The sequence below is a fragment of the Ptychodera flava genome, chromosome 10, assembly GCF_041260155.1.
Source record: "Ptychodera flava strain L36383 chromosome 10, AS_Pfla_20210202, whole genome shotgun sequence".
NCBI classification, from domain to species: Eukaryota; Metazoa; Hemichordata; class Enteropneusta; family Ptychoderidae; genus Ptychodera; species Ptychodera flava.
The window spans coordinates 11,603,326-11,617,773 of NC_091937.1; the positions used below are offsets into that span (position 1 = coordinate 11,603,326).

General features: G+C 40.8%; 1 protein-coding gene and 1 pseudogene across 1 annotated transcript; one reads left to right on the forward strand and one right to left on the reverse strand.

The window, feature by feature from the left end:
• The first annotated feature begins 2,827 nt into the window (after nucleotides 1-2,827).
• Nucleotides 2,828-6,907, forward strand: LOC139141992 (tubulin alpha chain, testis-specific-like; annotated as a pseudogene).
• A 1,654-nt stretch (nucleotides 6,908-8,561) lies between these two features.
• LOC139141999 (tubulin alpha-3 chain-like) lies at nucleotides 8,562-14,362 on the reverse strand. The gene is made up of 4 exons (XM_070711780.1): nucleotides 13,811-14,362; nucleotides 13,232-13,451; nucleotides 11,390-11,538; nucleotides 8,562-9,888 (listed from the first exon to the last, which is right to left on the reverse strand). The coding sequence occupies exons 1-4, from the start codon at nucleotides 13,811-13,813 to the stop codon at nucleotides 8,905-8,907; spliced, it is 1,356 nt and encodes a 451-aa protein (XP_070567881.1). The 5' UTR covers nucleotides 13,814-14,362; the 3' UTR covers nucleotides 8,562-8,904.
• Between the last annotated feature and the right edge of the window lie 86 nt (nucleotides 14,363-14,448).

Below are 14,448 nucleotides of genomic sequence, written 5' to 3' on the forward strand. Positions count from 1 at the left end.
GCATGCGTAGACAAGAAATAAACTCTACGACCGGAACAACAGCGTTTCACCATCTATACAATATTTATTTGTGTCAGCCGATCTGTGAAATTCAACTTGAATATTGTCGAAAATTGTTGTCAGAGCCTGCTGTTACTATACGGACGCTCAATTCTTTTAACGTTTTTCACCACGATCGCGTTGCTGTGATTCAAATGCATGCCGTGTACGTACACACACGTTGCTAGGAGTGCCAAAGCTGTACTGTTCATTCCTAAAAACTATTATGGGAGGGCGGCTTAATGGCGTCTTATTAATTACTTTCGGGCGTTATTTCTCCAATCTAATAACTTTCTAAGTTTTCTACAATGTTCAAGGTCACCTTTCAAGTTTGTTTGACCTATTTACCTGATCTAGGCGATTTTTACCGATATTTGTCGAACATTGATATTCGTCGTTGGTACTTGCTGCTACTGGCGTCGATAAAATAGGAAATCTGTTCCTTTAAAACTGGCTAAATTGTCGATCACCAGGAGTTAACATAAAAAATAATGCAGCAGTGAGGTTATAACTATCGCATAGAGACACAATAAAGCCTTATGAAGCAGCGACAGTTAAAGATAAGACCTTTTACAAAACAGGAAAACCGATGACGACTTTTCTTTATTACTCTTAAAAATTTTTTAACAAGAGAAACATTCAGAAGGGTGACGGACGGATACATGCAATGCACAGTTCCTTTAATAAACCATTGTCAGGCATCAATTCTATCTGATACCCTGAACGTGAAACATACACACGGTTATTGATAAGCAGTCTCGTGAACAAAAGAAGTTAATTAGCATTAATCAGCACTTGAATATAAAAGCAATTTTTTTATTTTGAGAGAGAGAGAGAGAGAGAGAGAGAGAGAGAGAGAGAGAGAGAGAGAGAGAGAGAGAGAGAGATGTGCCATGGTGACAAGCGACAACTGTGAGTTCACGCATACAATGTTTGACTGGAGTCCCAGATACTGTTATACAGTATGGTTTTTAACCCATGATTCCCTGTAATGTAACATGTGAACTCATATAAATGTACCATGTCACGTTGTTATAGATACAACGCAACTACAGTGAACGTAAACAGAGCGTCAGTGTGATATCGTGTACAATATGGTGTGAAGAAGCTGCAAAATACAACCAGATAACCATCAAAACTGTACCGATATATTTGTTTATGTTCTGTTATTCTACGCTTGCAGGTTAGCCATATTATATCATGACAGCAATCTCACATAAAATGTTACGCAACGAATGGAGACATAACTTTGTCTGATTTTATGACGCAACTTTGTGACAGGATTGTGTGGGATGCTTCACATACCACCAAGGTGAGATCAACAATATTTGAGGCAGAGAATGGTGTTCCTGTGAACCTGGTTCTTACCGGTTTTAAAGCACAGGTCAGTTTCCTACAGGAAAACACAATATGTATTCTACGATTTTTGATGACTTGCATATCTTTTGACAGAGTGCAAACGACAATGACTTGTCCGAACGCCAAAGCAGTGACTGGAGTACGAGTCGGTGAGTCATCGTTGTACACAGCGCCCTCTAGTGGGGGACTATCTTAACCTGTCGTGCGTGTTTTGTAAGGCAAGGCGTATAAATAAGCTTGCATGTTTCGGCTCTGTGTTTGAGTCTACTAGAAAAATATCTCTCTCTCTCTCTCTCTCTCTCTCTCGCTCTGAGTCCGATCCCTCTTCAGCGCAAGCGACGTCCCTCGACCTAACTCGAACGCGATCGAACACCTCAGGATGTTTACGTACGCCACGTCGACAGCGTGGAGGGTGACGTCTTCGGATAATTTTAATCATTCCGTCACACAGAGGTCAAACAGGGGTCATGATGTCAACAGTTAGTAAACATATAACAACCGTTTCTGTCCAAACTTCTCGTCTGCAAATTAAAATTGTGATCCAGAAGATGTCGGTAAATTTAGGCCATGACATTCTGTACTTTGATTCTGTAATGACACCGACTAACAAATTTGGTCTTCGACAGGCCAACCAATCTTCAAATCTGATAGCAGTACTTCATGATCAACAGAAGTAAATTCCATATATCTATTTTAAGGTTGTGTGCGCCTCGAAAGTGAAAGACTTGAAGTTTTGTTCCAACTTTCCTCAAGGAATATTTCAACCATTCTCTTTCAAAATCAGGAATAACCGGGGGGGGGGGGGGATCACCGTGCAACCTTTGGTACTAGGTGAACAAATCACCCAAGATTTACCGATATGAAATTAAAAATGGCCGCCGCCACTGTGTTAACTCTATTGAAAAAAATAAAATTTTGGATTTTCGAGAAAACAAGATGGTGAAAAGTTTTCGTACACCAAGAGCTCAAAATGAACCTCAACAAGTGGTAGGTCTGAAAAGAATTGTAAAAGTTTGAGAGTCCGAATGTCTGTCCCCGCGGCGCATTCTACCATAACGTTAGATAGGCCAATTTTCTTTGCTAGTTTTCGGTGTAGTAACCTTTGTGGTGACAGGGAGATACTCGTGAATATCGCATTAACATTTATACATTCAAATTTGTTATTGACTGCACCGTCGCGTGTTAAGAAGAAACTGAAAATATTTCAGATTGGCAGGTAGAAGTAAAACTGGCCAAAATAGCATGATCATCACCGGAAAAGGGAACCTCAATTCACAACACCAGGCACGCAAATTGTAATGATTACCCTGGCAGAGTTTTCGAGGTCGAGGAACGCCGCGAAACATGAGTCACTGATAAAACGTACTGGGTGACCTCATCGGCGATTGAGATAACATGACGTCACTCACTTGTGTATAAAAGTCACTGGGCAGTCTCGCCAGGTTCCAGCTAGTTCTCGCGTCTCGATACATTGCAGTCGACACACGCGAGGTTGTTCTCTCTCCATCTGCGCAAAACCAAGTCTTTCTTTCCGACAGTTTGATCACTTCCAGCAGACATCATTGAAGAAACGTGCATTAGAATTTGACGAGCCATATACACAGTTGCTGTCTTTCCTCTTGGATCAATATGGGTGTAAGTATGTTTCTCTAATTCCAATCACTAGAGAAACTGAACATATTTACATGTAAAGGGCTTCAGCGGCACCGCAAACACCTGTTACTTAGATTAATACAAAGGGGGGGGGGGTTAAACTCGGATGTTTCAACCATTTATCTGATGGACGGGTTCTATCGGTGAATCGTTTTCCTAAAATTGATTGACAAAAACCCGATGGATATGAAGAAATGAAATGTCTACCGAATACTGAATGTATCGGCATTTCAAGCCTGCCAGTATTTTCACCTCACTTCTGCTTAATCATATTTGCATATTGTCCGCATCGTAGTCCCATTATGCACGCTTCACTGAAAGTGAAAAAAATAGCAGCAAACTTTATGACGATATCGTCGATTCTCGCACTATGTTCATGGAACACTGGCGAAGTACGTACTGACGTCATCGCTTTATAAATTTCAACCTAAACAGCGCCAGGTTATATCAGTTCACATCGGCCAAGCTGGAGTGCAGGTGGGCAATGCATGTTGGGAGCTGTACTGCTTGGAGCATGGTATCCAGCCTGATGGAGTGTTGTCCAGTGATCATACAGACGATGGCCACGAATCCTTCGGCACGTTCTTCAGCGAGGTAGGGTCCGGCAGACACGTACCAAGGGCCGTATTTGTCGACCTGGAAGCAACTGTGATAGGTGAGTTATTTTCTCTACTCTGTACTTGTAGATAAGATAACGGCCCGGGGCATAGTGGTTTCAATATTGTCATAACTTCCCTACTACACGTTTTGCTATTGGTTATTAATATTTTAACTGCTTCCATATTAGACAATCTTTTCTCTGTCTTTATCACTCCTGTATCAAGTACACCGAAATTTTATCGAGTTGCGCCGTGAGTAACACTTCAAACTGACAAATCCGTTGACATATTTGTGGATAAAATTGATACAGTAAACACATGGTGGAATACTAGGTTTCAGTGTTTAATTTATCAACTCAATCAGTTGATAGGGTGCATAGATTAGTCAATTACATAGCGTTTTATAGGCAACGCGGCACCTTACAAGGTTGTCAGTAAAGTTGCTGAAAGGAGGGAGTTAATTGACTGTTGCTTTTTACAAATCTGTTTTCCACCCTTTCCATTTATTCATCTATTAGTCGATCAGAAACGCGTATATATATATATATATATATATATATATATATATATATATATATATATATATATATATATATATATATATATCACAACAAATGCAGACAAGCATATAATTTTATCTCTTGCTCAGTCCTTATAAGAATCGTATGCTCAACGTATTATTAAAGTGTAAGTATTATTGTCACGTAGATGAGGTCCGCACGGGAACGTATCGTCAGCTTTTCCACCCTGAGCAACTCATCTCGGGTAAGGAAGACGCCGCCAACAACTACGCACGTGGTCACAATACAGTTGGTAAAGACATGATAGACCACGTACTGGACAGGTTGCGAAAACTGGTAAGCAATTCTCGGTACCTCAAATACGATTTTGCCGGCTAAGTGGGTCATAAAAGTCTGTGGCGGTCGACCATATTTTCAATATGGCGGATTCCTACAGGTAAAACACATAGGATTACAGAACCTTCCAGAGTGAATCTTTCAGCCATTCTCTTAGCAAATCAGCAATAAAAATCAGGGGTCATCTTGCAAAGTTTGGAACTAGAGAAACAAAGTACTCAACATTTTGCGATATTTAAAATTCAAAATGGCCCATCATTCCTGTGTTAACTCTTTGGGTAAAAATTAAATTTTGGATTTTCGAAAAACTAAGCCGGTGAAAGTTTTTCTCTCTCCAAGAGCTTTAAAATGAGTCCCCACAAGCGGTTGTAGTTCATAACAGAATTGTAGAAATTTCAAAGTCCGATTATCTGTCCCCGAGGCGCGTCCTACCTTTAAGTTAATCCTGACGGTCGTAGGGTATCCCATTATATATGCCCCTTTTGCAAAACCTTCTTATGAATCCAGAAACGGCATTCTTAAAATCAATTGTTTTCATTGTTCTAAACTGCATCAGACACTAACAGATTCGTGATCCCAAGTATCGGTATTCTTGACTTGCTATAAATCTTAAAATAAATTATTGACCTGTTTTTATGTTACAGTCTGACCAGTGCGACGGTTTGCAGGGATTTCTCCTTTTCCACAGTTTTGGCGGTGGGACCGGTTCCGGATTCACAGCCCTACTGATGGAGCGCCTCTCGGTTGACTACGGTAAAATGCCCAAACTCGAGTTTGCCGTCTACCCTTCTCCGCAAACTTCAACTGCAGTCGTCGAACCGTACAACTCAATATTGACGACATCTGCGACAATGGAACACTCCGACTGCACATTCCTCGTCGACAATGAAGCTCTGTACGACATTTGCCGTCGCAACCTTGAATTAGAGCGCCCAACATATACAAACTTGAACCGCCTGATAGCCCAAGTTGTATCCTCGACCACCGCCTCGCTCCGATTCGACGGCGCCCTCAACGTCGATCTTGTTGAATTCCAGACAAATCTGGTTCCATACCCGAGAATCCATTTCCCGATGACGTCCTATGCTCCTATAATTTCACCCGAGAGGGCCTATCACGAGAACCTGAGCAGTGCAGACATCGCTAGCGAATGTTTCGTGCCGGCCAACCAGATGGTAAAATGCGACCCACGCCGCGGCAAGTACATGGCCTGCTGTATGTTATTTAGAGGCGATATCGTACCGAAAGATGTCAGTCAGGCCATAGCAACCATCAAGACCAAACGTACCATCCACTTTGTCGATTGGTGTCCCACGGTTTCAAAGTCGGCATCAACTACCAACCACCCACCGTTGTACCTGGGGGCGACATTGCAAAAGTGTCGCGTGCGGCGTGCATGCTGAGCAACACTACCGCCATAGCCGAGGCCTGGGCTCGCCTCAACCACAAGTTCGACTTGATGTACGCCAAGCGTGCTTTCGTCCACTGGTATGTCGGTGAAGGTATGGAGGAAGGAGAGTTCTATGAAGCCCGTGAAAATTTGGCGGCTCTGGAAAGGGACTACGAGGAGGTTGGCATGGATACAATTGAGGCAGAGGCAGCGGAGGGAGATGAGGAGTACTATTAAGCAACGAAAAGCCAAACTTATACAGAGTACATCAAACCACAACCTGCTATTTCGCTTCATATTATTTGTCTAAAAAGACGTTATTTTATATATTTGAATCGATTGAAACATATTATACACATCCCTCTTGAGAAAGACGAAACATGAGAGCAGGAGAAGGCGCCGCTCGCGGTAGAAGCTTCAATTTCGATCGAAATATTATCCTTGTTTGTTAAGTTTCTTTCATGACACTAGCAACGGTTAGAAATAATTAATTTGTTAAAAAATGCACATTTAATAATTATAAATGGGAAAAGTAGACTTATGTACAAATAATGACATCATAATCAGGGAAAGCACTTACTTATTTTTCAAGTAATCTGTTACAAATCTGAATATTCGCCAAGTATCTTGTCTATATGCTTTTTAACGACTTCAAGCGATAAAATGTACAGCCAGGTTACACAGTACCAACTGTTGCCCTAGAGGGCGCCATTTAGAACTCCCAGCGTCGATCTGGTGGTAGTGACGAAGACTGCTATTATTCCTTCAATCTGCAACTTAGAATTTTAGAATGAAGAATATGATGCAATTGTGTGTAACACTCTACGATGAGTGTCTCGTTTCTTTGTCATTAATAAGGATTGTCTGAATTTCAAAGAGAGTGCAATATTCTTACTTTTCTCAGCGATTTAAGTTTTTTTTTCTGCTTTTGTAGTTTGACGTCACGCCCACTCAACGTCGTGTAAATGCTGCTATTTGACTAGACAAATAAATCCAAATGTAAAAAGCAAGCCTTTGATTTTGTGAATAATTTACCTTCAACTGTAAAGAAAACTTATCTGTGTTTACGAAACGTTCATGTGTGGCATTTTACTGAGTCGGTCTAGGAGTCAGGTTTTGACGATTTTCAGTAACGTTAACTCACACCAGTGCTAAAACTTGACCTGTTCATCCCCATAATGCCCTGAAAACAGGTCTATCGCCTTTGATAACAATGGGTTTGGGCCAAACATGGCGCCGAAAGAGTTGTTTCGACACGGTTTTTGGAGTAGAACAAGAAAATGCTATTCATTGCATAACAACAATAATCGTGGAAAATACACCGAAAGTTACTGGTGATTGAATTTTAAGTTTAGCCTGAGAAAACGGCTGAATTGTTGCGAGGTTTGAGAAAAAAAAAGCACGCATGGCATTTTGCATCCGTTCATTGGTCTCAGCTTAAATCAGAACGGTGTGCACCGCCAGTATACTATAGATATATCGAAGTTCGCACATATTTTGATTTTTCTTTTTATGTACATGCTCTGCTATCACTCAACATCCTTTACACAATGGACGATAATCGTCACATCTTCAATATAATAAGCCTTTCAATTAAACATTTCGGTAGGACAAGGTGAAACAAATATAGGTATAAAGCACGGAAATATCTCGATGACAATGTTAATCGCTGAAAAGTTAACCTAAGTCCAAGTGCCACTAGTGTATAAAATTATCGAAAAACAGGTATTTTATGTCGTCGACTCTAAGAATGAACGTAACTAACATTCTCTATTAAAATATCCGAGAACTGTAAGTCTAATCTATTTTGCATCATATCAATATCTGTTTGATAATCCGCGAAGCGGTGACATTATCCTTTATTCTGGCAAAAAAAGTGAAATAAACAAGGCAGTTCTTAACTCGGAGTGAAATAATACGAGTTAAGAATTTTGTTTGCAGTAAACTCGACTGTGAAATAACCAATGCCGTGTAAATTATGAATGGGTTAGCACAAGTGCTCATACTTTCTGATAATCATGTTGAAGGGGAAGAGTCGTCAGACCTGCGCCTGTGTGAGTTTCTTGTTTACAAACAATGTATTTCGTTCACGATATCTAGATGCACCTCATCAACATAGCTGCAACATTTAAATTATACGATGAAGATTATTACAGACATGTTTTTACTTTCATCAATCACCATAGTGCCTTGGATACAGTGTTTACATTGGTCGTATGGGTCCCACACGACCTCTGAACTGACCCCGTTGTCACTCTTTCAACGTCAGTTGCCGGCAGAACTGGTTCGGAAAAGCAAGGCTTCAAAGCAGAATCCCGCTTTCACACTGGTAAAATGGCAAGAGATAATGATGTTTTTTTGCACATGAATGACTCGCCAATTCTCAGTATTTTGGATCGAGATTCTACGGTTTGCATCGGCCAAATGACGAAAGTGACGAGAACAGTTTACCGCCTTACCAAACGTCACCGTCCTGGGCCATTGAATTTTTAGAACCCCCTTAAGTAATTGGATGGCTATAATTTTTTTGCCTTTGAATGCACAGTTAACACACATTACTAGTAATTCTGACAGCAAATTCTGACAGACGAACCACATCAGGCTTTCCTCATCACAAAAAATATTTGATGTCGTATGTTGAGAGACTTACTAAGAGACAGCGAATATGGGTATGATATTTATTTTGCAAAAAAGGTTTTGTTCTCAGTAACTGCGGGGTAGACCGCGAGGCTTTGAAGATATGAACGGTAAACAAGTTTAAAATATCGACAATGCTGTTTTTCCTACAACAGTGTACTACTAGTCCGGCTTCAATCACGATTACTTATAATACTGGGCTAAAATTTACATTTCTTGGAACGTCCATATTATCTGCCGTGTAATCCTGTCAGGGACAGAAAACGGATCAATATCTCCAAATGAACTTCCAAAAGGCTCCAGTGTTCTACTTCTTATATTTGTCTTTTTTTGGTTTACTTATTTTCTTCTCTTGGTTTTAGTTCTTACTTCAATAGTCCATTTCGTCTTCTTCATCTTGTTCGGCTCCGGTGGAGTCGACACCGACTTCTTCGTAGTCCTTCTCCAGAGCTGCCAAATCTTCACGGGCCTCGGAGAATTCACCTTCCTCCATACCCTCACCCACGTACCAGTGGACGAAAGCACGCTTGGCGTACATCAAGTCGAACTTGTGGTCAAGACGAGCCCAGGCTTCGGCGATGGCTGTCGTGTTGCTCATCATGCACACCGCTCGAACAACTTTCGCTAGATCGCCGCCTGGTACAACTGTCGGTGGCTGGTGGTTGATACCCACTTTGAAGCCAGTTGGACACCAGTCGACGAACTGGATGGTACGTTTGGTCTTGATGGTGGCGATGGCTGCATTGACGTCTTTTGGTACAACATCACCACGGTACAACATACAGCAGGCCATGTACTTGCCGTGACGTGGATCGCATTTTACCATCTGGTTGGCTGGATCGAAGCAGGCATTGGTGATGTCTGCTACCTTAAGCTGTTCATGGTAGGCCTTCTCAATGGGAAGAATAGGGGCATACGTCATCATCGGAAAATGAATTCGCGGATAAGGCACCAGGTTGGTTTGAAATTCGATCAAATCTATGTTGAGGGCGCCGTCAAACCTCAGGGACGCCGTTGTTGAAGAAACCACCTGAGCGATGAGACGGTTCAAGTTGGTATACGTCGGGCGTTCAATGTCGAGGTTCCGTCTGCAGATGTCGTAGATGGCCTCGTTGTCGACCAGAAAGGCACAGTCGGAATGTTCTATCGTGGCGTGGGTGGTCAACACCGAGTTGTAAGGCTCGACGACTGCGGTGGCAACTTGAGGGGCCGGGTAGATAGCGAACTCCAATTTCGACCTCTTACCGTAGTCGATGGAAAGACGCTCCATCAGCAAAGATGTGAATCCTGAGCCAGTGCCTCCCCCAAAACTGTGGAAGATCAGGAAACCTTGGAGACCTATACACCATTCAGCCTATGAACAAAATAAAGTACTTTTATTACATTTCATTCCTTTATAAATTGATTTTATAGCCCTTGTATTGACCCGTAATATTTCTCGCTATTTCCGCTACTGTATCATCAACCGTTTCTTGCTCTACTTTCTGTAGCGCAAGCGAGTACCCAGTAATTGACTTGTCAACACAGCACGTATGTAAAATGTGGATATTGTTGTAACGATCTATCAGTCAATAATATTTCCAGAGGCCCTCCACTTTCTGTGCCCCAACATGATGAATTTATCGACAAGCCAAGTATTCGGCACTTTGCCATCCTCTACACAAGGGACATAAAGCTGAAAAAAATTGTGAAAAGGTTCTTAGTTACTACGAGAGCCTCTCCATCTATGGTGGCGCTGTTGATAAAGTCCCTCGTACTCTGTCATATTCAGTAAAGGTAAGGGGCTTTGTATCTGCCTATTTTGCGCATTGGACTCATCTCAGCCGAAATACTGACAAACATAAAATTGTGAAAATCGGTTTTAATAACGTTGTAACGTTGATGTACAAACTGGGATGGAATTTTACGTATTTTGTTCACAACTTTCAGCTCATCAACATATCAGAAAAATAATAAGACTGCTCAGCCCAGCTACTGGTCCATTTTGAGCTAGAACGCGCCTTGGGGACAGATATTAGCACTCTCAGTCTTTTACATTTGAAAATTTTTTTGATTTACCACTTGTGGCAACTCATTTTAAAGCTCTTTGAGTAAAAAAAGTTTTCACCGTGTTAGATTTTTGAAAATGGCACAATTATGTTCCCCAACAGAGTAAAACAGGAGTGGCTGCTATTTTGAATTTCAAATATTGGTAAATGTTAAAGGTAATTTGTTTCTCTAGTACCATACAATGCACAGTGACCCTGATTTTTATTTTTGATTTGCTGAGAGGATGGAAAGTTTCATTGAGGAAAGTGTGAGCAAAACTTCAAGTCTTTCACTTTCGAGGCGCATACTACCTTTAACACACCCAACTTGTCAACGGCTTAATGGCCTTTACGATTTTAAAGGTGATATATATATATATATATATATATCTATAATATATATATATATATATAGTATATATATATATATATATACACTCACTATTGATAGTAAAATAGATGGAAAGGTATGCTTATACCTGACTACAGAATAAATACATCATCCCAATGAAGACTAATAAAACAACAAGTCCAAGTTTAAATGCAGTAAAGTGGTAATGTTTGGTTCTAATCCCGTTTCCTCCCAGCAAAATAGAATCTTCTTGACAAGAAAAATAAAATACCGTTTCCCTTGCTAAATTATTTCAAGGTTTTCAGACTTTCCACGCTTATTAATCACTCTGAAATTAAACGTTTAAATCTTGTCAATATTTTGGAACGCGACAACACTTCGTAGTTTATCAAGAATTAAAGTTGAGATTGTCGAAACATGAGACGGTCTGTTCTGAGCTCCAAGATACGCGAATAAAATACAAACTGTGTACTTACTATTTTCCGGATTCGATCGGCCACAAGGTCGATGATTTCCTTGCCCACCGTGTAGTTGCCACGGGCATAGTTGTTGGCGGCGTCCTCCTTGCCGGTAATCAGCTGCTCAGGGTGAAATAGTTGACGGTACGAACCCCTGCGAACTTCATCTGTAAGACAAGAACCTAAATCGTTACTTAAGGAGTTGGAATGCGAATCGCGCTCACTGTTGGTGAGTCAATCTGCTCAAGTTTGAGACATCGTCGTAAACCACTGACCTCTTTACGGCAACAACAGTCCAGGATGGTCGTATTTCAACAGAGACTTATCCTGCACTTTCGATAATATTTTCCTTATTATTTGCAACAAAACGGTAATTTTTTCTTTTTTTCGCCCTTAGATATCTTGAAATACAAAGTACCATGTGCAAACACACTACCTTGAAAAAAGGACAAAATCAAGTCGTCAACAATAATGTTGGACAATACACATGTACAGGCTGTGTTGGCAATTTGAGCACTGGACAATTTCAAGAGTAGGACAAGGGAACTTTATTTCTCAGACAGAAAAAAAGAAAGGGAATATATCAAACGTTACAGCTAAGCGTGCTGTAATGCCACCATGAATATATCATTCTGATAATTATACAGCAATGATGACGTCACGGTATATTCCATACCACACGATGAAACCTGATACTCGTTGGGGTGAGGTCATTGCATCAATAATAACGGATCTGTGGAGTAAGAGCGAGTCTTACTTCTTACCGTGTGTAAACCGGTAAATTTAGATTCCTTTTTTTTACCCAAAGCTTTGGTTATATCACGTGACTTCATTTCCATTTGCTGTCGGGCAATATGGTGTCAAATTAAATTTAGACAGATGAATTTATTCGCGGAGAATACAGCATATGCCAGACAGTAGAAGAGTGAAAAAATGAATTTAAATAGATGGAAAGCCCTGAGATTTATAAAATCAAAATATCGGACAGTTAGAGTTTTTCTCAGTTAAAATCTTTCATGAAACTACCGGAAATGTAACATGATTGCCAATATTAGTAGACAAAAAACATATTTTAAGAATTAATTTCTTAAAGATAATACGCAACATGAAAATGAATATTGGCAAACGTTTACTCGACCATAAGCTTAGAGCCGATGCTTGTGTTCTAAATACGAAGCATAAACTCAATTTCTCAGCTAAGAGTAGCGAGATTGATGCCAAACATTTGTGGTTGTCATTCACGATCAATTTTGATTTATTCAGAAAGCTTAGGTCGTATAAAAGGGAAATGTGGTTGAGTGAAGTAGGGCAAGACATGGCAACGCCCACTGTGAAATACCAGCGTGGTCTGGTCTCCATTCATACTCAGTATGAATCACGTGATACTGGGTCGTTTACCCTGGAGTGAGGTCGTCTAAGTGATGAGCTATTTATGACATCAGAAGATTGGCGACTGAATAAGAGGTTTTGGTTGGACCCCTATTTGCTGTTTGGGAAATCAATGTAGACGAATTGGTACGATTATTTGTTATTGTTATATATTAATTGCTTACACAGATTGAATTTACAATTATATTTTATTGTTGTTATTGTCCGATTGATTACTCAAATCGGTATTTTCCATTATCGTAATAACTGTCTGGTTGCCTTATTTCGCGTATCATCTGTCACGCTCGTTAAATGGGACTGTGTGTATCTCGTACATGATGATATTTCAAGATGGATGACGTAACGTGTTTGGAATGGCCGTAAAGGATTAAAACTAGTGTGACTCAGCCTCGGCTGCAGACTAGCTTCAAATCAAGATGTTGACCTATGACTACACGACAAGTTGTTACATCATGGTGTTTCGTGACTTACCGACCACGGAGGGCTCCAGGTCGACGAAGACAGTCCTGGGTACATGCCTACCGCCTCCAGTCTCATGGAAGAAAGTGTTAAAAGCGTCATCGTCGTGGAGGGATTCCTCGCTGGTCATATAACCATCAGGCTGGATACCGTGCTCCAGACAGTACAACTCCCAGCAGGCATTACCGATCTGGACACCGGCTTGACCAATGTGGATGGAGATACACTCGCGCTGCAAGAGAGGAGATTGTCCTCAATTGACCTCTGCCGACCCCCTCGGATAAGTCGTCATTGTGGAAAAGAAACCGTGATCTGTATTTTTAAGGAACTGCCTCTCAACTACGTTGACGCACAGAACATGCTCAGCTATCGTAAATGGCTGAAATAACTAAAATTCCTGGAATTTTCTCAAATAGTACATTAGCATAGGCTCAACAAACACACCCACAAAATATCGGTATCCTTTTCTTTAAAATCTACGTTTCTGAAATTCAAACTCTACAAAATACGATTAAACTAGCGAAATTTGTAAACATTCTCTTCTCAATTAACGAGACGAGAAATAAATAAATAAATAAATGATCTACTTACCATATTAATTCAGAGTTTTTCGTCTTGATAGATTTCGTTCACCAGTCGTTGAAGTCTATTGGCAAGTACGCGTTCCGTTCGGAATGTACGACCTCGCGTTTGTCGACTTCAATGCGTCGTTTCGCGAGCAAGAAGACTGGGAAAGGCCTCTCGTGTTAACCCTGTTTTATGAACTCTTCCCAACGGACACTGTTAAACAGCTGTTCAACAGAGCGGGCGACAGCCTATTGGTTATTTTTAATATCTTGCACTATTCTGACGTGTCTAGCGTGGCCTTGCGTCGGCTAGGCGCATCATTTTACAGTGCGAAGACATATTTGGTCATACTGACACATGAAAGCATGAAACGACGGACTGCTGCATACTTCCAACTATTAATAACTACCGACAGAAGAAGTGTCCGATTTCATAATTGATTGAAGACGCTCTTGGGAGACAGATCGAACTTGAGAGAAAACACAACCAACCAAACTAGTTGGAAAATGTTAAAGTCCTCTTGTCTTCACCAGACGACAGTTTGGTGCTGTCGTTGCGAGATCAAAGATGGCAGCCAACTTCTCCTCACAACAAAATCAACGATGTTAGAGGATTTCCAGACAATCAACATAAATATTCACGGGGGCATTTCCGGTATAATA